Source organism: Semicossyphus pulcher, unplaced genomic scaffold (assembly GCF_022749685.1).
Source record: "Semicossyphus pulcher isolate SPU_LCO1_2020_fin unplaced genomic scaffold, fSemPul1.0.p SCAF_5, whole genome shotgun sequence".
Lineage (NCBI taxonomy): Eukaryota > Metazoa > Chordata > Actinopteri > Labriformes > Labridae > Semicossyphus > Semicossyphus pulcher.
Window position 1 is genome coordinate 31,122,831 of NW_027211726.1, and position 23,932 is coordinate 31,146,762.

General features: G+C 45.0%; 1 protein-coding gene across 3 annotated transcripts in view; it reads right to left on the reverse strand.

Moving 5' to 3' along the window:
- Positions 1 to 21,118: 21,118 nt before the first annotated feature.
- Positions 21,119 to 23,932, reverse strand: part of phf14 (PHD finger protein 14) — a 94,960-nt gene continuing 92,146 nt past the window's right edge. For all 3 annotated transcript variants that reach the window (XM_069681364.1, XM_069681363.1, XM_069681362.1), the window contains one exon: positions 21,119 to 23,466. In XM_069681364.1, coding sequence (XP_069537465.1) covers positions 23,389 to 23,466 — 78 coding nt within the window. In that variant the 3' untranslated portion in view covers positions 21,119 to 23,388. The remainder of the gene's footprint in view (positions 23,467 to 23,932) is intronic.

Sequence of the window (23,932 nt, forward strand, 5' to 3'; positions counted from 1 at the left end):
GAAGGACAGCAGCAGCATTCGAGCAGCAGGGGGCGCTATAGCTAACGAAGCGGCGGTTATTGTTTACTTCTGCCTGGTGTAGCATGCTGCAAAATGAATTTGAAAAGCTCCTCCATACTACAGACTACTGCAGAACGCAGTATGGAGTATACAGTATGTAGTATGTAGTATATAGTACGGCATTTCGAACACAACATATGTCAGGTAAACATATGGCCGACCTTTGACCTCCCATAGTTTGATTTCGTGTTTGTGTATACGTGTTAGATGCTGAAAATGTGATGCCTAACTTAATTAAGGCTGAGGTTAGTCAGTTAAATGTTCATTTTAATCATATTTATTTAGGCTAAAGGGAGTCAGGAAAATTGAAATGTGAACATTTACTATTCCATGACAAATCTATCTGCTGAGGAAGACCGTGTGACGTGACTGAAAGCTCCACAAAGGCCACTGAAGTAGAAGCTTTGCTGCCCTTTTTTTGCAGATCAAACCAGAAAAACCTTCCTGGTGCAGTTTACCTTATGTGTGACTTTCTCTTCCATTGTCGCTTATTTTCTGACGTAGTTTGGTCTAAGAAATCAACAAGGTTAATAGTTTCTGTCTGAAACTCACAGACGCTTCCTGCAGTAAACGTGTTAATGATGAATGTATGAGGATCCAGCAGGTGGCAGTAGATGACCACAGCAGGCGCTGAAGCTGAGGCAGAATTCCTTCTGATGGGTCTGTAATGTCCTTTGCAGTTTATTCATTGTAAATGTATGAAATGACTGTTTGTCTCCCTTTAACACCTGCCTTAACCTCCACCTGTCCACAGTAAGTGCACGTTACAGCTGCGGTGTGTTAAAGTAAAACACAATGCTTGCTCTAAAATTCATATTTTGGTTTTAAACTGGGACAGGAAATAGACATTTCCCCGCCTGACAGGAGAAAGTCTAACATGCAGATTCTCTAACAAGAAACCGTAGTTGGCCCTGTTTCAGCTGCTAATCGGCTTTGTCACAAACTGGATTCTCTGCTAATCTCAACCTCCCAGCACATCCTAACTGGGCACGTAGAACAAAGGTAAGACTCTTTTAAAATCAAATTACGGAGCAAAAAGCCTCTTGTAATCCTCTGTTTCCCAGCCTTCTTAGCGATGCTGCTGTTTCTCCATTCAGACGCAGCTTGGTGCTAAATGCTAATCCCTGTTTATCAAAGAGAGGACGATAATGGAACACATCGCATCTGCAGCCGACTGCTCAGACACACACGTGTGTGACATGTGGCTGTATGAAGACATTCAAAGTTCACTGTGCCCTTCACTCTGTACTCACACCCCGACCGATCAATCAGGCCTTTAAATTAGAGGCTAGTTAGCGAGAGTTGTCCCCAATCAGAGCCCTCTCATCCAGCCAATCAGCCCTGCTGACATCAGGCACACTCAGAGGTTAAACACACACTTCCACCGCGCTCTTCAGCTCGCTCTGAATGAGACATTTTTGTTTTATTCACACAGTAATGAAAACACAGATCACGAGCTGACATGAACAAACTTCCTCAGAGGCAAAAAACTTTTAGAATTAAACTCAGGCCTTATTTCTTTGGTTCTTATGGGTACTAAAAGTTTTGAATTTGCTCCAGTTGATTTCTTCAGCTCACAAACATTTGTCAAATGCACCCGATCAAAGTACGTCCACTACAAGTGCTTGTTATTGCTACTGACAGGTTCAGACTGTTAAATAAAGTGTCTGAAGACATCACAGAGAGAACAAGACGCCTTTTGTTGAACCAGAAACAGCCGTTATATCGTTATCTTCAAACCCACCAGACTCCATCGGCAAAAACATCATTTTACCTGACAAACCGCTGCCTCGGTGGCTTAGGCCTGGATCACACTAAAACATGTTTAAAATGTGAGAGACTCCACACATGACCACAGATAATGATAGACTAAACAGGTTTGTTCCTGTAGTGTGTGGAGACACTTGAACAGCGCTTGTTTTCACCAAAAAGGGGGCGTGGTCGTTCTGGCGAACAGGAAGTGACGTGTGGCTGCTCTCATCTATTGATTATCCTTTGGTACCACATGACAATCCACAGAGTGCGTGCTCGGCTGTCCTCTGGACCCACTTGTCGTCTGATTAACAGTAAATTCATCATGTCAGGGCCTCCTCTCTCTCAGGTCAAACATCAAGTTGAGGCGTTCAGTGCTTCCCCCTACAGGCCTGGAGACTAACACAACCAAAGTATTTCTTGTTGTCGAACCCCTCCTTTTAAATTATGAACCCATGTGAAGTGTTTTGGCTTCTGTTCGGCCCCAACATTAGTAGATCTGTTCCTTAAACTGGAGTCATCAGAGGCCTGGTTTTTATTTCTTTATTTCACTGATACCTGAAGACTCCTCAGCTGACTCCAAAAATGCATCCGCGTGAGTGCAGCTCTCGAATATAACAGGCCGTAAAAGCATCTGTAATGGTGTTGGATTCTTCAGTATTTGGTTGCACAAGCAACCACTACAGGAAGTCCTGGTTGTGGTCCAGGTAAATCAGCATCAAAAGTACATTTCGGGAGCAGTTAGAATGGTCCTGGAACCAAAGCATGCATGCCATCTCAGGCACGGTTTCCAGACAGACGAAGATGAACACACTCCAAAGCCCCCCACCCCTCCTCTTATTTAAATGAGTTCATTCCCTGTGAGGCCGTCTCTCTCTGAACTGACTCTAATGTGTCAAATGTGTCAAATATTGAGCACAATGCTGAAGGAGGCTTTTGTGGAGGTGGAGGAGCTGGCGGCCGGCTCGTCATCTCTGGAGACGGTGGCCGGCAGAGTGGACGGACTGTCACATTCAGCTCTTTGTGCGTCCGTCTCGTCTCGCGGGTCCTTTGTGGAGGCTGGACAGGCTGATCCACCTCAGAATCCAGCGTCCTGCCTGCCTTGTATGCACGTCAGCCTTCCTCTTCTCCCTGGGAGGGATTTCATTGTCAGAGCAGACGCCTTGAATGCTACACTGATCAAGGAAAAATAATCAACTGCCCTTTTGTTTCAGCAGCCGTTTCAACAGGAGAAAATAAACTTATGGAAATGAAGCCTTATCGTGTGCCGTTCAGACGCCGGGTGTGATGTGATTTGCCTTCCGGTGGCGTGCAGCCGTCCAGCCGAGGCCCCCCGCCGCGAGCTGAGGCCTGCAGCCAGCTGACGGAGCTCCAGCACATTCTAGTACTGCTGCTTCCACCGTGTTCAAACGCGCGCGTAAGAAACAACAACACACTCATCAAGTTTGTTCTGAGGGTTTGAGCATTGTTGTGTTTGAGGTTTAATTTTTGGTCCAGTTTGTTCTAGCATCAAAACATCTGCTTGGACCACCCTGCCTTATTCACAGTTGGAAACTTACAGGGCCAGAGCCAGGACTCATGAAATACTAAGTCGAGCCCAAATCCCCCCGACCACTCTGACAGCAGTTCGTCACAAAGTCATAGTAAAAAGGATTGTTTGTTTTTAGTGGGGAGTACATTTCCTGACATATTATGGAGTCAGAAAGTCCACTGGGGTGTCAACATATGCTCTATATAAGAAGTGGACAGAGTCACTGTCATGTCACCCTCTGGTTTTGTCGACTTTAAAGCCTCTTGTTCGGCTTTTTGGACGTCGCCATGTTGGTTCTCTGCAGCCAGAAGTGACCATATTTGGACAAAGGGGTGGAGCTGGAGAGAAGAGGGGTTAGCAAACACCAAGATTTATACAGTTTGTGCTAAATCATTAGCTGGCTAGCTAAAGTGATATAATTTAAATAAATGTCAGCTAAGTCTATCGCAGAATGAGGTAACACAATGGTGACTGAGCCTATGGCCCACTGATGAAAGCCTTTGCATTTGCAGTATATAGTGTTATTATGGACTGGGTGTCTGTGGCAACATTCACGTAAAACATCACAAGCGGCGCCCAGTTAGTGACGCATTCTCATCAGCCAGCAGTGGTTGGTCTGCCAGAGAGGGTAGGCGGAGCTAAGCGGCTGCTTTTCCGCTCTCTGCAAGTGTTGCGAGTAAACAGTAATCTACTATGGCTGAACAAACAAAGAAAAGATGGATGACGACAGATACAACTTCAACAAGAAGTGAAAATCCAAAGAAGAAGAAACAAACTCGACGCTCAGATGAAGCAAACAGTCTGAAAAGGAAAGCGACCGTCAGCCAGGAAAATCAAGAGTTACAACCGGAGCCAACCGTGGACGTCACACATGCAGCACTGTCTGGATATCTGGGAAGTGTTAGTTAGGGTTAGTTACCGTTTATCGCCATAGGTGCCGCCAAAGAGAACGAAACTGCAATCTTCGAGATTCCCACTTTAACTGTCATGTTTTCCTAGGAATAACATTCTGCTTGTGGTGGTAGCTGAACGGAGACATTTCTTTAGCAGACTAAAGGAGTTAAGAGAGTTCAGACTCGCTGCCTACATCTCCTGTGGTCGGACAAGCAGCAGGTAGACAAAACATAGTGGGTAACTTAAAGCAAGCAATTGTCTTCTCTTTCTGGAACAACCTTACTGACTCCCATGCACGGACCGCCATAAAAAAATCAGTGCATGACAAACACTGAACAAGTTTTTATATTAAATATTTTATAAGGCTCCATCAGCACAAACATGGCCCAGAGGTTACGTTCAGTAACTGAATTAGCTGAGGTGACACCTTGCAGACAGCTAGCAGCTCCCAGCTGTCACTCAAAGAGGCCACGCCCCTAATGATGCATCACTTTAAGCTTTAATATAATGTAAACAGGTGAGTTCTATAAAGATTCTCCACGTGAGCTATATAGAAGTTTTTAACATGGGGCTCTGTGGGGACAGACTCACTGCTGAAGACAGCCTCAAGTGGACAAAAGAGGAACTGCAGTTTTTGGCACTTCTACATTGGCTGCATCTCTGAGTCCTGGAGGTTGCTGCTTGGTGTGCAGGTGTTGCTTTCTTCATGAACCCACCAACCAGCCTTCAGCCAAATGATGTGAAAAATGTAACACAGGAAGCAAACAGGCAGGGCCGTGTTTAGTTTGAGATTCTGAGTCTTCTCCAGCTCAACAGCCAGCAGTGCACGCATACAGATGGTACCTTCCCTCCTCTGGCTGTGTGCTGTGTGTGAGGGCCTGTGTAGGTTGCATCCCTGAGTCACTCTTTGGAGGGGGGAGTGTTTGAGTGAGAGTGAGAGAGAGAGAGAGAGAGGGGTGACGACCCTGAGAGGGGCCTCATTTAAATGAAGCAGCTCCACAATGTGAGATTACACTCCGGGGTGTGTGTAGGACACGCTCCGCTCATACAGAGCCAAACCAGCCGAGAAGATAAAGATGAGAAAACGCAGGAAAATTACAGCGCACCTTGGTGCTATCGGCCCCCGGCAGAGCTGGAGGTGAGAGATAGAAGTGTAGTAAAAACGCTGGGCCAAGAAGAACGACCTCTCACAGTATTATACACAGCAGCCGGCTGAGCATCCGTATCTGTCCACAGCTCCGCTCTGCTTAAACGGCTGTTTTCCCTCAATGTCACAACACCGAGTTTTACTGTGAAGACACAACAGAACAAATATGAGCATCAGCTCGGTTACCTCAAATGTTATTAAAGTCATCATGATGAGGGGATGGAGGGTTTCTTTTATCCTCTGGTGGCCTTGAATGTGGCACTATCCACTTAAATAGTGTGAACATTACTCTCTACTTTTCCACTGCAGCCTTAAATCTGTCATGTCTGATTGTTTTTGGGGCACTTTGGGGGCAGCATGAACAAGGTATGGACACATTTATCACCAGTTTTAAGTTTACACGGGGAACACCGTCAGGCGTGTTGGAGAGGCAAGTGTCTGACCACCTGGTGTGTAATTCCAATATTCACTCTCTTTTAGCTCATTTTTGGGTCTCCATCAACTCCTGAAGGAACAATCGTCTTCACAGCTGCTAGATGCCCGATTACGTCCACCAACTACCGTGAACTACCGTCATTGCATCGCCTCGTTTACGGCCCATACTCTGTAACTCTGCAGTCTGATAACAGGACTGACAGACGCAGTATAACCTTTACAGCTCTTTATGATGCTAACAGTCTGACAGTGAACTGGGCAGAGGCATACAGCATTAGGCGCATCTGTTTCCATGACAACAATACAACACAGGTTCTCAGTCCCACCAGTGTTGTGGAGCTGTGTTTAGCTGCAGATGCTTCTTCACGTTTGAAGTCGAGCTCTTCACAGCTGACGAGCACTTCTCCTCCAGACACAGCTTACATTTCGCCGTCATGTCGTTCTCGTCCCTTTCACCCAAACGTTCAGAATAATGTGAATATTTACACAAAGTAAACGCTGTCCTCTCTGACAGCTCGCTAGCTGAGTTAGCTAGCTACATGTGCACTGACGCAGGTTCTCGATACTAGTTAAAAAAGTAGTCCGAGTACTCTAACAGATTACTTTGTAACACGTTACTACCAACATTACAAAAGTTAGTTATGTAAAATAAGTCAACAATAACTTCAGACAGGACTCAAACTCTGGTCACCTCTGTGAAAGTACAGTATTTGTTCGACCCATCCGTCGCCCCTGATTAGTCAGTCTTTACTCGGTCACTGAGCTTCCAAATTTTCTCACATAATAATTAATAAACTCATGAGCGGTCTCAGCAAAGCATTAACATAAATATTTGTTATAAGAGGCTATTAAACAGAAAACCTCTGTAGCTGCATATCTGGTGAAAATAATGACAAATATTATCGGGACCATCACTTAGAGATTCATATGAGTTCGAGTAGCTCCTGACAGCCTGAGGAGAGATCATAACCTCTGACACGTTAACAGCTCATCATCAGACCCTCTGTATCTGTGAGGACCCCATAACGCCAATCAGCCTGTGACGAGTGCCTCTGCCAATCAGCTAACACAATAAGAGCTCGTGGCTGCACCTGGGTCAGAGATAAACCGCAGCATGGTGGGAAGTGTCAGCGTCCCACTAATTCAGTGATGAATCGCAGCAATTGTGTATTTTATGGCGTCTGAAATGAGCAGTGTGGTGTGAGAGGAGCGCGCAGAGGAACAAACGGCTCATAAACAAGCCTTCAGTGACAGATCAGCCAATTCATGGAAATATAAGAACGCCATTACCTCGTCTTGTAAAACCAGCGGTGACCTTTAAATATGTGCAGAGCCGCTGATACGGGCTCTGCCTCCGCACCGTTATTATAGATTTCTCTGCTTGCTTTTTTCTACGAGCTGCTTTATCTGCAGCGCTGGAAAAGTTCTGCTCTTCAGAGGGCGTTTTAGAGTATCTGTCATTTTTAACATGGTGCCCCCCCCCTGAGCAGAGAGAGGGTGCAGGGCAGACAAATGTTCAAGCAGTTAAATCACGTGTATTTCTGAAATCCTTTTAACCTTATCAGAGTGATGAAATGGCTTTTTATCATTAACGGTTGACACTGCATTTAACAGGAAAAGAGGGGTCATGACGGAGAAGAGGTATTTATTCAAAGAGGGCACTTAACACTAAATCAATTAGAGCCGTGAGGCACTCTGCTCTGCTGCATCAGACGACTCCAGACCTCTGTCTGTGACGTCAGCGTGCTGTTTTGGCCGGGTGTAGAGGAAGGCCTTAAAGCTGTTTATGTGGGCCTTCGTATTCATGGTTCCCAGAGGATGGTGATGCATGACTTTAGCTCTTTTCCCTTTGCAACCATCATTAAACCTCCTATGAACCTGCATTGTTTTATGGTGACTAGGGTAAATTTGTAATTTTTTTTGGACAGGTTAACCGACACTCTTAATGGTTAATAACCGGTTAACCGTCTTCTTAAGAAAGAACAACAAGCTCTCCATCATGCACGCTCATTCTGATGCACGCTCTCTCTAATACTCGCAGACACACACACACACACACACACACACACACGTAACTAAGAGGTGAATTTGTTATTATCCGCACGCATGTGAGCATACAGCCGTGTGATCCAGCAGCAACAATAAGTAAATAAACACTTACAGCCGACCTTTCGTTGATGGTCAACACTCAGAACTTTAATGAACATCCTGTCCGGACCTGACGGCGGCGTGTCTGGAGATTTAAATAGTTAATGAGTGACCGGCTGTGCCTCGTGCGTAAATCGTTTCTGCTCAAAAACAGTCAGTGCTTTAACAACAGGCTGTGGAAACGCACACTAAAAAGGCCAGGCCTACACCAGTCCTTATTATGTAGGAGACAGTTTGTCTGCTGGTTTTGATGCAACATGTGCACATGCTGTTGGGTTAGTCTGGTGCACAGTCTGTTGACGTGAGACCCGCTGCGGAGACAGACGGTACCGTGACGTCCCAGGAGCAGAGGTACGCAACAACGCTTTGTTTTTTTTAATTTTTCAGCTGTTGAACTGCTCGTTTCATTTTGCTCTCCTCTCAGGCTCAGCTCAGCTCGACAACAAATAGTGTGTTTCCAAATATATGCAGTATGTATATTAAGAAAAGACAAACTGGTAGTATTAACCGGTTAAAATTCTTAATGGTCGGTTAACGGTTAACAGGTTAAAGTGCACATCCCCAATGGTAACGTAACATTATGTTTTTATTACACCTCATACTTTATTTGGGCGTTCTAGTGGTTTCAAAGCACAATATTAGTTATGTCTCAATTCAGGGGAAAGAGGCGGTCTACGGAGGGCGAGTAACTCGTAGCCTGTGTAGACGTTAATGCCGAACTGAAATGAGACGGTCTGGTCTAAGGAGGATTTCCTGTTTGCGTCACCAAACGTAGCTCCTGCTGCCTAGCAACCAGTAGCTAGCAGGCTAACTAGCTATCGTAATGTTGCATAACTTAACCTGTTATGTTAAAGATCATTTTCTTCAAGGCCCCTTTGGTTATTTTTAACATTTGTATTGAATCTTGGGCCACGTTGGGCCACGAAGGAGGAACCCGATGGATCCTTCATGGCCCGGGAAAAGGATGACGCATTTGACAGAGCCTTCGAAACGGGACAGCTTTCGACACCCCGCTGTGACACGATCGACCTTCAAATATGTCCTTCAAAAGATGCAGCTCCTGAATTGGAACACAGTTATTGTGATCAGTGTAAAAACAAGATGGCAGCCATCTCTATCATTTTAGAGCAGAACCTGCAAAAGAATGTGGACAAGGTAAAAAACACTTTAGCTGAAAGAAGTTTTTTTATGGGACTTTATGATTGTTCATGCAAAGTAAGTGAGTCGTCAGAGCTCCGGAAGATTACAAACCACCAGATTATAAGCAAGCAGAAACCTCTTGTTCAGACATGAAGCAAGTGCAAAAAAGTGCAGTTCCCCGAGTGTCCACTTGAGGCTCCAGAAAACAAGGAATAACATTACAGCAGATGGGAAATGCCTGTTTTTACAGCAGAAATAAACATGTTTACAGCCTGGTTGGATGGATCAGACACAGACACAGACAGTTTAGCTTTACCAACCCCTCGTTCCTCTGCAGCGCCACCCTCTCACCCAAATATGGTTACCTGGCTGCAGAAAACCAACATGGCGACGGCCACAAACTCGTGGCTTCATTTACGTCATAGTGTCTACATCCATCATTTATACAGACACAGTCTTTGATTCCAAGAGAATAAAGAGGTCGTCCTCGTAGAACAGATTCGTCTGTGTTGATTATTATTTCTGTCAGGAGGAGAAAGGTGCTGAAAAGTCTGATGTGGAGGAAAATAAACAAACATCTGTGTCCGTATTTGACTTTATAACACTCCGTCCAGCCTCACCAGTCACATTAAACCTTAAGCAGATTGGTGAACTGGCTCGTGTGTAACGTTGCAGCAGATGAAAACAGCCATAAGTCAAACACTCATAAAGAAGCGCTGAGGGTTTCAGGCTGATGTGGACCCCCCGTCTCTTCAGGAGCCAATCAGGAGCTCTATTTTTAGAGGCTGTGAGCGGCGCGGTGCGGGCAGCAGATGGTATTTGAGGCGGAGTGGGGTGTAATTTACAGTAAACAGATTTTTTATCCCTGGCAGGTCATGGTGAGAGCTACAACAGTTCGGAGGTTTAATAAGAGCGCTCACACAAACTCAGGCAGGACGAGACTTAAGAGAGAGAGAGAGAGAAGCGTCAGCCCGAGTCTGAGGCGAGCCCTGGAGCCACGACGTGTTTACTCTGGAGAATGAAGGATATCTGGATGCAAGAGGCAGAAAATCTCTGCAGCAGCAAAAAGCAGAGATACAAGAAAACAAGCGGACACGTTTCAGGACAGGAAGAGTTCTGGAAGGATTTCCAAATGCAGAAATATCTACACAAACAAAATAGTTTGTGCAACAGCTTTTTACGACCCATACTGACGTTTACAGCGACCTCCAGAGGCCCTGCGATTTATGAACACATAACAACACAGGACAACGACCCAGAGCTCAGGACCCATGTGACACCAAAAGTCAACACATTCTTTTACTTAACAATCATAGCACCACCTATGTACTGTTACTTTTGTCACAGACACAGTAACACAGTGATTCCCAAACTGGGGGCACGTCCCCTAGGGGGGCCCCGGATTAATGACAAAAAATGACAAAAACAATGCACACAGGTCTGCACTGCAAAGCATGCCCAACTTTGTGAAAGGACTGCAGGTAAATGTAAGGCTGACGGTGAGTAATCAAGAGAGACCACCGTCACGTGTGCCTCAAAGTACCTTTTTACAGCCCCCATTACTCCGGTGTGCGCCGCGGGTGAAGCTGCTAAAAGTAAACACTCTGCGGCACGTACGCTCCATTTAAGTGGTCACAGTGTTAACCAGCACCGCGGTGAGGCGCCGCTGATAACAGAAATACACTCACATGAGCCGCCTCGTGGGACTGAAAGCCTCCATCATCCAGCCATCATTGTGTGTGACAGCAGCAGCAGCAGCATCAGGTGCTTGTTCAAAGGCAGGTGACGCAGACTGCTGCACAGCGGTCAGGTCTCTGTGTGCTCTGCTGAAGAGCTGCACTTTTTCTGTAGATAAGTCTTAAAAAAACAGAGAATGGCGAGTTTTTCTTTTGCACCAGGTAGATACAGTCGCAGTTTTAAATGTTTCCCTTAATTTGATCACAGACGCACGTCCTGCGACGTGACTTTACCAAAGTGGCATCTGTGCCATCGAATGCTCGACTTGCCTCTTATAAAGTAGCTACCAGAGCTGCTTCATATGAAAAGCTGCACAGCTGAGGGATTAATACGACCCTCAGTGGTTTCACCTGTGATTGATGAAGCAACAGCAAACTGAAGGCTGTCCCTCTGTCAACAACACCACTGTTAGGTGCATCTATGACATGTCAAAAGATACGGAGGAGTCCAGTCCTAGCTCAATGGTACCGACCAGTGTTGGTGCCTAAACCAAACCAAACTGTGACTTTTGCACAACGTTAGCCACGTGTTCGATACTGGTAAAAGCACGTACGTTGGTACGAGGACACGCTGCCATCGTTAGGGAAGCAAAGTTCAGAGACAAAACTAAGACTTGTTACCACGAGGGGGGAAACTTCAAACACTTTACCTGCTGTAATCTGGTGTGTTTTTCGCAGAACATATCTGTGGTGGAAATTGAGGTTATAGATGTGAAACAAATCACAGATGCCTCCTCACGTTCCCCACGAGACTCAACATGAATCCACCATGAGCAGAAACCTCGAGCAGAACCACACTCATGTTGGTGAGAGCAGCTTCCACTGCAGTCTTTATACTGCTACGCCTGTTCACTCACTGCAACCCTGCTGGACCGGTTCTTTGGTGAAGTGTTTGGGCAGCAGACGGGAGGCGACAGAAGTGATGTGTGCGACCTTCGGGGGGTTTAGAAGAATGGCGGGGGGTCTGCAGCGCTCAGCGGCAGCGTCCTCTGAGGTGGATGTTTTATGAGACGGAGGGAAACAGAGTCTGACCCCCAAACACGAGCCTCTGCCCTACCACACACACTCGCGTACGCATCCATCAGTCAGATACAGTCTGTGTGTGTGTGTGTGTGTGTGTGTGTGTGTGTGTGTGTGTGTCTCCTTCAGACGTTAAATTTACAGGCATGATTAAACGAGTTTCATTGAAAATAAGAAACCTCAGTGTTTATCCCCTGAAACAGAAGCAGAAGCAGGAGAACCCTCCGACTCGCAGCAGCAGCTGATAACGTGAGCAGCATATAATTCTCCATCATCTCATCCGCTCCTTTATGGGCTCTTTTACTGGTTGAGGTATTTTGGAGGTACTGTATATGGGCTGATCATTTTCAGAGGGGAGACAATTCTCGGTTAGGGCTCAGTGGTGGGTGATGTCTGTATGAATTACACCTTCCATAAAGCTGTAATAGGAAGGACAATCAGCAGCTTGTATCTGCGCAGCCTTGCAGGGTATTTACCTTTTTATGTGGGCGTAAATTTGACGTGTGCCAAGGACAAGCCTCTTTCCAGATGTCTTTCCCTTTTGTGTCGGCTCAAAGGGCCACAAAGAGGAGGCTGTTCTCATTCACTGTTTGCACTTACACCTATGAAAAGTAATGCACTATAATTTGTATGTAATCTAAATTATCATGAGCCTATTTAGAGGTGTTACCTGAGGCGTAGCAGGTGATGTAGATATCCCGATAAAGTCTACTTGGCGTGGTGGTCAGGACGATGGATGGGAAAAACTCTGCAGGGATTCAACCCAGGAGAGCAGAGATTAAGTCTCGTGTGAGCCATGACTAACGAGTACTTTGGTGCCTTATCCCCAACAAACTGACCTCTTCACATTAATCACGTTTAACAGACGCTCAATGGTACCATAAAACAGACCTCTCCACATGTGAGACAGAAACAGAGACCATAAAACAGCTGCTAACGGGTACCATAAAACAGACCGTGCATTAACAACGAAAGCAGCAACCCTGAAGCAGATGTAACAACAAGACACTCTAAAGGGCTCCTTAACACATACTTCACCTGCATTTAAAGGAAGAAAACAGATTGAAGGTGCATTAAACAGAGCTAACAGGGTGTTGAATAAAAAAAACAGACCTTAAAACCAAGCAATGTGGAAGTGCAAACAACTGCAGTTCCTCGAGTGGCCACTCGAGGCTCCAGAAAACAAGAGATAACATTACAGCAGATGGGAAAATGCCAGTTTTTACAGCAGAAATAAACATGTTTACAGCCTGGTTTTGTTATAAACAGCTAATTTTATAGCTCATGATAACTGTACGGGGGGTTAATTTCTTTATAACACACCCGTTTTAATTATATTAAGCCTTAAATCATAGGAGCTGGATCACTTGATTGACAGGTGGATCCTGCTGGCTGTCTGCTAGACGTCAACACAGACACACAGACACTGAGCTTAACTTCACCTGTTGGTGTTGTTGGAGCCTTTAGAGGACAAATAATCCGTCTCTCTCTCTCTGAGGGATTTATGGAACTTCATGGTCGCGCAAGAAGTCATTGTATTGATATATTTTTAGCAGGTTAGTAGCAGGTATACTGTGCTCGCTTTAGCTGCTCGTTAGCCTGATCAATGTTTATCAAACATTTATTTAATCGTCGCAGGAGTTGTTGGATTTCCCCGGACAGTGACAGCGGACCGTAGTGATGAGAAGGTTATTTTACATTTCCTGTTATGTGTCAGCTCGTCCGCTCTCTCACCGGGCGAGCGAGCAGCGAGTCTGCTACTTGTTTACTCTGATAACTAAACACCTGCAGTCAGTCACCGACAGTCCTCTTAAAGGGACAGACCTAACTGAGCTGTTTCAGGCACGGGGGTATCAGGGCCTGCACAGAGCACCAGTGTGAGAAGTTTTTCTAACTATAAATTATGCTAAGCTACTCCACAGGTATCACAGAGTGAAAAATGAAGCTTGAAATTAGCATAATAATAAACAAGATAAAGGTGTGTTAAAATAGACTCATAGATCAGATGTTAGAAAGGTAAAAACAGGCGCTAGAGCCGACTAGGTGTTTATAAGAAAAAGAACAAACATAAAAGGGTCCCTTGAAACAAACCTGACCACATGTTAGAAAGGAACAAAACAGACACTCAAAGGGTCCTTAGTATACAAGCTAACCATGTTAAAGAAGAACAGGAAAATGGTGCCTTCAATGTTCCCCCTCCATTGACTCTTGAGATAAAACTCTTTGGTTGCTCTTAGTGTTTCAGACACATATTATTGCTTTGTATTTTTTCTATTGTTGTTTATTGTTGTTTTGGTGTGTGCCGTTTATTTTAAACTTGTACAGCACTTTGGTCGACTCTGGTTGTTTTTAAATGTGCTATATAAATAAACTTGACTTAATACAGAGCTGACAACGTGTAGAAAACAGACGTAAAACATTTGCAGGATTACATAAGAAACTGCATCATTCTTACTAAGATACCATAAACTCGTGTGACACCTCGAGCACAGAGAAACAGACACGCCAGGGAAAATGAACATAAAATGTTTTAATCCTGTTGAAGAAGTTAAATCTAAACAATCAAATATTCTGAACTTCATGTCTTAAACAGAAAATATTAAAATACACTTTATTGCACAGAGAAAGCCACATGTGTTACAGGGAACCACACTTATTAAACACACAGTGGAAAGAATATTTTTACTCTGTAATGATTATATAATTTAAGTAACGGCCTCTTTAGAGCCATTACAGACCTGCCAGCCGTTCAGCATGTGAGGAACATGGACAGCATAAATGCATCAGAAGATGAAGCCGAGTGCCTGAGAGCTCTGATTGCTGCTTGTTGGATCTGTCATAACAGCTGCAGGGACAGGAACAGGCTGAATGATGGGCTGCTGGTCTGATTAGAGACAGAACATTTATAGGTTTCATCCAACACATGGTGGACACGGACGGGAGAAACTTGGAGTAACTTTATTAAAGTAGTGCTGTGAGCGTATGTCCTTGTTGTTTGTGCTCTTTATTCTGCAGACAATCTGAACCACTGGTGTAAGCTGTGAGCAGTCCAAACATTTCTACAACAGCTGAACAAGATGCTCATTTACAGTTTCAGGAGAGCTGCATTCAAGTCCAGCACTCGTCACCGTCGGCCACCAAGAGCTCTGAAGTCTCGTCTTCCCGTCAGGTATGAATCACCTCCGTCAGCATCCAGGGCTCGTTCTGCCTTCGCAGTCAGAGCGCCACAACCGAAGTTCCTGCACATGCTCAGTCTTCTTCTTTCTTCTCGATTCGATTGAGATCTGGAGAATTTGGAGGCCAAGTCAACACCTTGAACTCGTTCCTCAAACCATTCCTGAACGATGTCTGCAGAGTGGCAGGGCGCATTATCCTGCTGCAAGAGGCCACTGCCATGAGGGAATACTGTTTCCATGAAGGGGTGTGTTTGGTCTGCATCAATGTTCAGGTAGGTGGTACGTGTCAAACATCCACATGAATGGCAGGACCCAAGGTTTCCCAGCAGAACATCACCCAGAGCACCACACTGCCTCCGCCGGCTCGCCTTCGTCCCATAGTGCATCCTGGTGTCATGTCTACCCCAGGTAAGCGACACACACGCACCCGACCATCCACATGATGTAAAAGAAAACTTGATTCATCATCAGGCCTCCGTCTTCCATCGCTCTGCGGTCCAGTTCTGAACATCGAATAACTGAGGCCCTCTGAGCTCCCTTAAACAAACTTCTGTAAAGCTGGAATACATTAGAATATACAGCAGAGATAAAGGGCTGGGTTGTGCAAGGTAACACTATAAAGAACACACTGATGTTCCTGCACATACACACACGCGCACACACACAGCAGCCAGAAGGAACTAGCAGCAGAGTTTGTCATTAAAGTGAAGCTGGAAAAGGTCATCCAAACATCTTCACCACATGGAAGAAATGTTCTCTCAGGAATTATCCGCAGCAATTAAAAACGTAGAAACACAGAATAAGAACATATCAAATCTTCTGGTAAATGTCACCGCGAGCGCAAGTCTTACTCTGCAGCTGATGTAACTCAGGCTGCGAGGAGCTCACGGCGTGCAGAGTGAGCCGGGGTGAAAATCAGATGAAGAACGAGAACAGTGTGAACGAGCTGCAGCGGTCAGAGGACGCTTTACCTGGTAGAGACAGGGGACACAGAGAGCAGCTCTCTTTGTCACTGTGGTGTTTTATTAGTGTGTCACTTTCTTTAGTCTGTGGTAGCACACACGCTCCTGGAGCTGCAGCTTTGGTCAGGGTCACAGCTGGTCTGTGTGTCCATTTTGGGTTCCTAAACATTTGAGTTCACGTACCTGAGGAGTCACAACAGGAATACATTAATTACTAGTTCATGGTACATTCTACGGAAGCCCCAAGCGGACATGCATCCACACATTTTATTTACTTTAATTATTTACATTTTAATTATGTTACTCCTGTGATAACGAGTCATTTCTGTTGTTTACTTGAGATTTAGACTTATTTATCTACCGGCATATAAGAAAAAAATCAATGCAAGACAGACGTGAAAGAAGAATGTGAATGTGTGCATGTTTTATATCTGTCATGACCCGGCTCGCGAGCCATGACAAAAGGAGGAAATACACGGATGGCTTGACTGAGCCTGTGGCCCAATGATGAAAGCCTTTGCATTTGCAGTATATAGTATTATTATGGACTGGGTGTCTGTGGCGGCGCCCAGTTAGTGACGTGTTTCCCATCAGCCAGCAGTGGTTGGTCTGCCAGAGAGGGTAGGTGGAGCTAAGCGGCTGCTTTTCTGCTCTCTGCAAGTGTTGCGAGTAAACAGTAATCTACTATGGCTGAACAAACAAAGAAAAGATGGATGACTACAGATACAACTTCAACAAGAAGTGAAAATCCAAAGAAGAAGAAACAAACTCGACGCTCAGATGAAGCAAACAGTCTGAAAAGGAAAGCGACCGTCAGCCAGGAAAATCAAGAGTTACAACCGGAGCCGACCGTGGACGTCACACATGCAGCACTGTCTGGATATCTGGTCAGTGTGCTCCCGCAATTCCTGTTTATCGCCATAGGTGCCGCCAAAGAGAACAAACTGAAATCTTCAGGTTATAACTTTCAGATGATACAATCGTTATGGGATGTTAATCCGGGTTATCAGGGTGTCTGATGGGTGACTGAATAGGTGCGTTTCGACAGCAGGAACCAGGATCTAAATTTAGCTCCAGGGTAGTTGTATTACCCTCCGGGAAAGTCCCTGCTCAGGGGGTAGTACTTTCCAAAGGTCCAGGAACTTTCAGGGTGGGGCCTGCAGTGCTGATCGTTTCTGATTGGTCGAGTACTCACAGTTTTATTTCACCCACTAGGGCGGCATGATATTGGAAAAAAACAGACATAGTAACAATATCTTTTTGTTTGTTCTGCGATATTTATTGCGATATTAAAAAATACAGGAAATGATACCAGAGGAATGCAACGTGTTTTCATGTCCATATAAACAATTATTGATCATATTTCTGATTATTTGGGACATTTAAGTCTGTTTTTCTTTAACATAACAAATCCTCGTTTTTACGTAGGACACCGTTATGAATCAGTAGGATAGTTCAGGTGGAGCAACACGTTTCTTTATACAATAAACACAAATAGACGCGTGGGCTGCTGCTGTGTTATGTATTTATCAAACACAGCACAAGTTGAACCTCCTCCATGCTAACAGGCTAACTCTAGTGTCACACAAATGATGATACCTTCTTCTTCTTTGTGATTAAATGGCAGTTGGCAAACCAGCTTACATCTTTGGCCTGATTTGCATAATCTTCCCGGGACTTTAGGCCGCTGTGGAAACGCAGACAACAATGGGCCACAGGAACCATTTAGTTCCTTGAAGAGAAGCTCCTGGAACTTATGATGTGTGTAAAGTGTTGTATGATGCGAAAGAAAACTACAAAGATGGCCAAAGCCAACCAAACAATAACGTGGTGCCCAGAGCATGGAAAGCGATCATGAGAGAGAACCACACAAGGCCAGGGCTTAAATGCACCTGGGGAGGCTGGCCAGGTACTCCCAGGTGCACGGAAGCCCCGCCTACCAAGAACCTGCAACACAGAAAAGAGGGAGACAGAAACGAGGAAACACGAAGCAGGAAGGCCGTGGCCAGCTGAGGCTATTGCTCAGTTTGTAGCAGAATATTTTGTTGTATGATCAATAGAAACTATTTAAGACTGATTACGTCTTAAACACTATAATAACTGTAGACGAGTAGATGATGATGTCCAGTGGATGTCCCGGTGAGGATACAATCAGTGATGGAGAGGACATGTAAGATGAGAGTGATGCTGCACAGGCGAGATTAGGAACGAACATGGAAGCGGATGTAAAATATGACACCAACATTAATTCCTAATTTCTGTGTTTAAGAGGCTCAGACTCAGTAAAGGAGCTGTGAATGAATCATACAGATGTGTTTGCAGTAAACCGCCTGCATCATGAGAGCTGTTCTGTGATTGTGAGGATGCAACGTGGACGTAAAGACCCAACAAAGCGGCGTCTCCTCCTGCTCTGCGGCGTCTTCTCCTCCTCATCAGGAGCTGCTTAATATGCTGCGGGTGTAAATGGGAGATTGGCGGGGCACTGGGTGGCAGAGCGGGCCACTCTGTCATTAATGTGCCCATCGCTGTTATCATACGCTTAATGACATCGCTCTCAGATGGCATGCTGGGAGCTCGACCGCAGGGAGCCCGGCTCAAACGTCTGCAGGCGCCGACGCCTCCCGTCATCAATCCCACATGTCTCTTCACCAAAATGTGAGGCTGCGGATAATGTGTTTCACGGTTCAGCGCGCTCGCAGGGCTTCCCTCCTGCCTGGCCTTGAAATGGGCAAATTAATAGTTCCTTTGAAACAAATTGGAATTACACCCCTCGATGCCTTAATGTCAGGATTCGAGCGCGTTGACGTCCCGGGTCTGACTGCTGATGGGATGTGAAGATCTGAGAAACACACGATGTGAGGGGGTGTAAAGATATGCAGGACCCCCCCCCTCACACACACACACACACACACACACACACACACACACACACACACACACACACACACCTCCTCCCTGCTCAGCACGGACCTGTACAGTACTGTTTGCTGTCTGAATGAAGGGATGGAAGAGTTGAATCTCCAGCATCAAGAGGGAAACCCGTCTGTCCCGGGAGAGTCTCATGACATTCATCCAGTCGTACGTCTTTTTGTTTGCAGATCAGAAACTTTTCTGCTGCATAAATGAAAGAAACAGATTTCATTGACATGTTTTTAATGTCTAAAATAACAACGTGCACGATATTGTGTGTGTATAATTTAAGACAGGAGACATCCAGCATCTACAATCCATACAGAAAACATGACACCAGTCAGCCATAACATTATGACCACCTGCCTAATATTGTGTAGGTCCCCTTTTGCTGCCAAAGCACCCGTCAAGGCACGGACTCCACTAGACCTCTGCAGGTGTGCTGAGGTATCTGGCACCAAGACGTGAGCAGCAGATCCTTTAAGTGCTGTAAGCTGCGAGGTGGGGCCTCCATGGATCGCACTTGTTTGTCCAGCACATCCCACAGACGCTCGACTGGATTGAGATCTGGGGAACTTGGAGGCAACACCTTGAACTCGTTGTTCCTCAAACCGTTCCTGAACCATGTCTGCAGTGTGGCAGGGCGCGTTATTAAAGAAAACGTGCTCCATGGTCCAGTTCTCATGTGCCCGTTGTAGGCGCTTTCGGTGGTGCACAGGGGTCTCTGGTCTCTGTCTGTAGCTACGCAGCCTCATACACAACAAACTGTGATGCTCTGTGTGTTCTGACACCTTTCTATCAGAACCAGCATCAACTCTTTCAACTTCTGTTGGATTGGACCACACGCACATCAATGAGCCTTGGCCTCCCATGACCCTGTCGCCGGTTCACTGGTTTTCCTTTCTTGGACCACTTTTGGTCGGTCCTGACCCCTGCAGACCGGGAACACCCCGATAGAGCAGCAGCTTTGGAGATGCTCTGACACAGTTGTCTTGTCAAACTCTCTCACATCCTCACACTTGACCATTTTTCCTGCTGCCATCACATCAACTTCGAGGACAGCATGTTCACTTGCTGCCGAACACATCCCACAAACTGACAGGGGCCAATGTGTTATGGCTGATTATAACTTACCTTACAAAATCACTTTTATGTCAGAACAGCGCTGCCATTTTAAAATGCATTCCTTTAATTCTTTTCAGCCTCATAGTCTGATCTTTTATTCTTCTAAACGTCTTCCATCGCGTCCTGTTCCATATTTTACTCTACTTTTACCCTCCTGTTGGGTATTTAAACGCCTACTTTAAAGCAGAGCTTTCAGAATTTTCTTTGTTAACTGGTGAATCAGTTTAAAGGCATTCTATGCACATTAATCTCTATAAACAGAAATCAGAATATGAATGCAGAATCTGCCGGCGAGGGAGAAGGTGATGGAAGAATTCTGGTTACCATTTGTAGTCCGAGTTGTATTGACCGATCACATTTGAACATTTGCAATCCTAGATAGTTAGACAGAACGAGTTAACTTGATCATACTAACCTCTATGAACAGGGATCTGCTTATGTTATTAGGCCTTCCACTGGCTAGACAGGAAGCCCAGTAATATAACCAGTTGTCCCCAAAGACAAAATGATTGTCAGGTGGTAGCCAATGGGTTACTAAATCATGCTGAGAGTAAAGAAGTGGCTAAATGCTAATGTTGATTAGCCTTGTTTTAAGTTCGATAAATCCACCCAAAATACATTTCTCTCTTTTAAAGGAGAAATCCACCAATTAATGATTGAATTTTCATGAAATGTTTCATGACATCTCCCTCTTCAGACTGAATCATTGGAGTATGCGCCAAAATCTCGGAATGCTACATTTCCCAAAATGTGGATAAAAACAGAGAACATCCTTCTGTGCCTTCTCGATAAACACAACACCAACGTTGTGACACAAGTTTCTCTCACATGAAGAAGTTGTTCGCAGTGATCTTTGCTGACGGCAAAACACCTTAAAGCAAAGTACATCTTGAAAACAGTGCAGGAGGTAGTTGGGATGAAAATGTAAAGACGTATGTGCTGTGGACAGAGTTAACCTACCTACAACATAGCTAGTATAATATGCAGCCTATGGCGTTATGACCAAGAACCAGCCCAAAGGATAGATTCCAAACACAGTGTCAGTATCAGAGACAGAGAAGCAAACATTTTTGCAGTTCAGATTTATTGGCACTTTAAGGGATGATTCCAGATCAGCGGTGAGAGGCCGACAGTGCTTTGACCTGACGGTGGTCTCTGGGCAGGTCTAATCACCTGTTAGCTCCCTTATACCTGTCATATCAACTTCAAGTTGAGGTAAAATTCATGCAACAGTTGGTGTAATATATTACAAAGAGTCATGCACCATTTACTGAATCTTTGTCGAGACCCCCCCTTTACGTCTCATACAGACTCACAAGGTAACTTCTGTTTAGTGACTATTTAAAGGTACCCATGAGGTTGTTTTAGGGTCTACTTTATTCCTTTCTGACAAGTAGTAAGACCTGTTCTAGGTTAATGTTTAGTGTCTGTCTGCGTTCTTTCTAACTCTCTGTACGCTGCCCTTCAGAGTCTTTCTGATTCGTGTCTAACACACGATAACGTCTGTTTTTGTGGTTCCCTTTATCAGCCGTTTCCTTCCTTTTTAACACAGTCATTTCTTTTTAAGGTACCCATTAGTGTCTGTTTTCTTTTTTAATGCATGTTTAGGTCTGTTTTAAGGTACCCTGTTCATCATTGTGCTTTAAGGTACAGTGTCTGTGTACAGTGTCTTCCTAACACATGGTTAGAGCTGTTGCCCTTTAGCTTCTTTTTCAACATCTAATTACTTTTTTTCTTACATGTAGTTGAGCTTGTTTTGATGCAGCTTTTAGTGTCTGTTTTTCTCCTGTCAAACAAGTCATCAGATGTTACGGGAACCCTCAAGCGTCTCTTTTAAGGTCTGATTTCTTCCTTTGTACATGTGGTTCGATCTGTTTTAAGGTATGCTTTATTTACTGTTCTCAGGTGAGATGTGGTTCTTTCTAACAAACGGTTCTGTCTGTTTGAAGGGTACCTTTTAGGATCAAATCTGGTTCTTTCTAACACCTGGTTAGGTCAGCTTTAAGGTACCCTTCCTTTCAAGCACATGACTAGTCTTTTTAAAGGTCATTGAAAGGTCGTTTTACTCCGTCCTAAGACATGGTTAGGTGTGTTTTAGGGTAACCTTTAGTGTCTGTTTTATGTGTGGTTGGTTTTAAACACAAACTACTTGGTTAGGTTTTGGACATACATCATAATTAGGTTAAAATTATGACTTAACGTTGTTTTGTTTCATGTGACACGTTTGTCACCCAACCAGAATGTATTTGTGTCTCACAGCATCGCCTCCCTCAGCGTCAGGACAGACCTCTATGTTGGCTCATGTTTTTGTGGCTAATAAACAAATTATAATGCGTTATTTGCAGCCTGATTTCATGTCACTTAAATTGAGATAATAAGGCTTTGAACACTTGCTGCCTCTCTGGATTCAATGTTCAGTTGCTGCAGTTTGTGGACAGGTGAGACAGGTGACTCTCAGGGAGCTTACAGAGACTCAGCCCGGACCAGCAGCAGGTCAAAGAACCATCAGCCAAGAAAAGGAAGCAAAACAACCCAAACTAACTTTACAAAGTGTGTGAATACAATCAAAGGTTTTTATTACAAATCCAAAGACAATATACGTACAGGTATGTAACACTGAAAGGTGAGTGCGGGTACTTTTGACATATGTTAGGGTCTATATGTAAAAATAGGGCCAAGGTTTAAAATTCAGAGTGGCCCTTTAAAGGAAAGACTGTAACCAGAACAACCTTCACACACGCGCAGGTTCAGTTCATGAGAAAATAAGTCGATATTCAAAATGGGGACAAGTAAAAAGATATACATGAAATATAAAAATAAACTCCTCCAGTCAGGCGTCAGGTGAGATGTGTTCAAAGACAGTGGGACACATTTCACAGCTGACATCCGACTCGCGCTGTGGACTCACGCCCGCTCTGCTAGCTGCACCTTGTAAACAGGACACTGAGGATACTCTGTGTGGACTCTGATCATTAGTGTATGAAAATAGATTACATGGAAAGTGTCATAAATACATCAGGTGGCTGGGAGATAACAGTCAGACATGTCTCTGCTGTAGAAGAAGCACAGTGGTGTGTGTGTGTGTGTGTGTGTGTGAGGATGAAGATGTCTGTGCGTCTGTCCAGCTCTGCTCATAAAAAGTACAAACTCTACCTTTGGATCTAAAGATATCACGCTTTAAAATGTGTTCTCTAAAATACACCTCTGCTTGCTAAACTATCTGGAGCTGAAGCTAAGCTAGCTGCTAGCTGCTGGCTGTCTATAAACTTTGGGAGGCTAGTAGAAAGTTACGTGTGCTGTAAGACGACCGGAGGTGAGAGCTGCGTGTGTGTTTGTGTCCACTCGCTCAGGCTCAGTTTGGGATCTCCTGCTCTGCTGTCTCCTCTTTCACAGAGTCCTCCTCCTCCAGCTGCTCCTCCTCCTCCTCCTCCTGCAAACACATGACACATCACACCATCAGATTGTACACAAAAAAACAAACCTGTCATCGCTCTACAACCGAGATCTAATATCTGCAAGTGTCTGTTCAGCCTTCCTGCTGTCTGAAACGTGTCTGCACGACACACTGCAGTTCATCTCAAAACGTACACCCAGGGCCAACGCTCTGTGCAAGCATGAGGAGGAGTGTGTCCTACATGTTTCAACCAAAGACTGTATAAATACTGAACGTAGCCACCGTGACGTCACCCTTTGGTTTCTCGACTGTGTAATTGAAGCCAAATATGGCCGCCGCCATGTTGGTTTACTGGAGCCTGAATCTCCAGAAGCCAGAAGTGGTCATATTTGGATGAGGGGGTGGAGCTGGGGAGGATCGAGGGGTTGGCAAACACCGAGTTATCAAAGCTGAGCAGTCTGCGTGTGTGGCTGATTCATTAACTGGTGAATGAGCCGGTTTA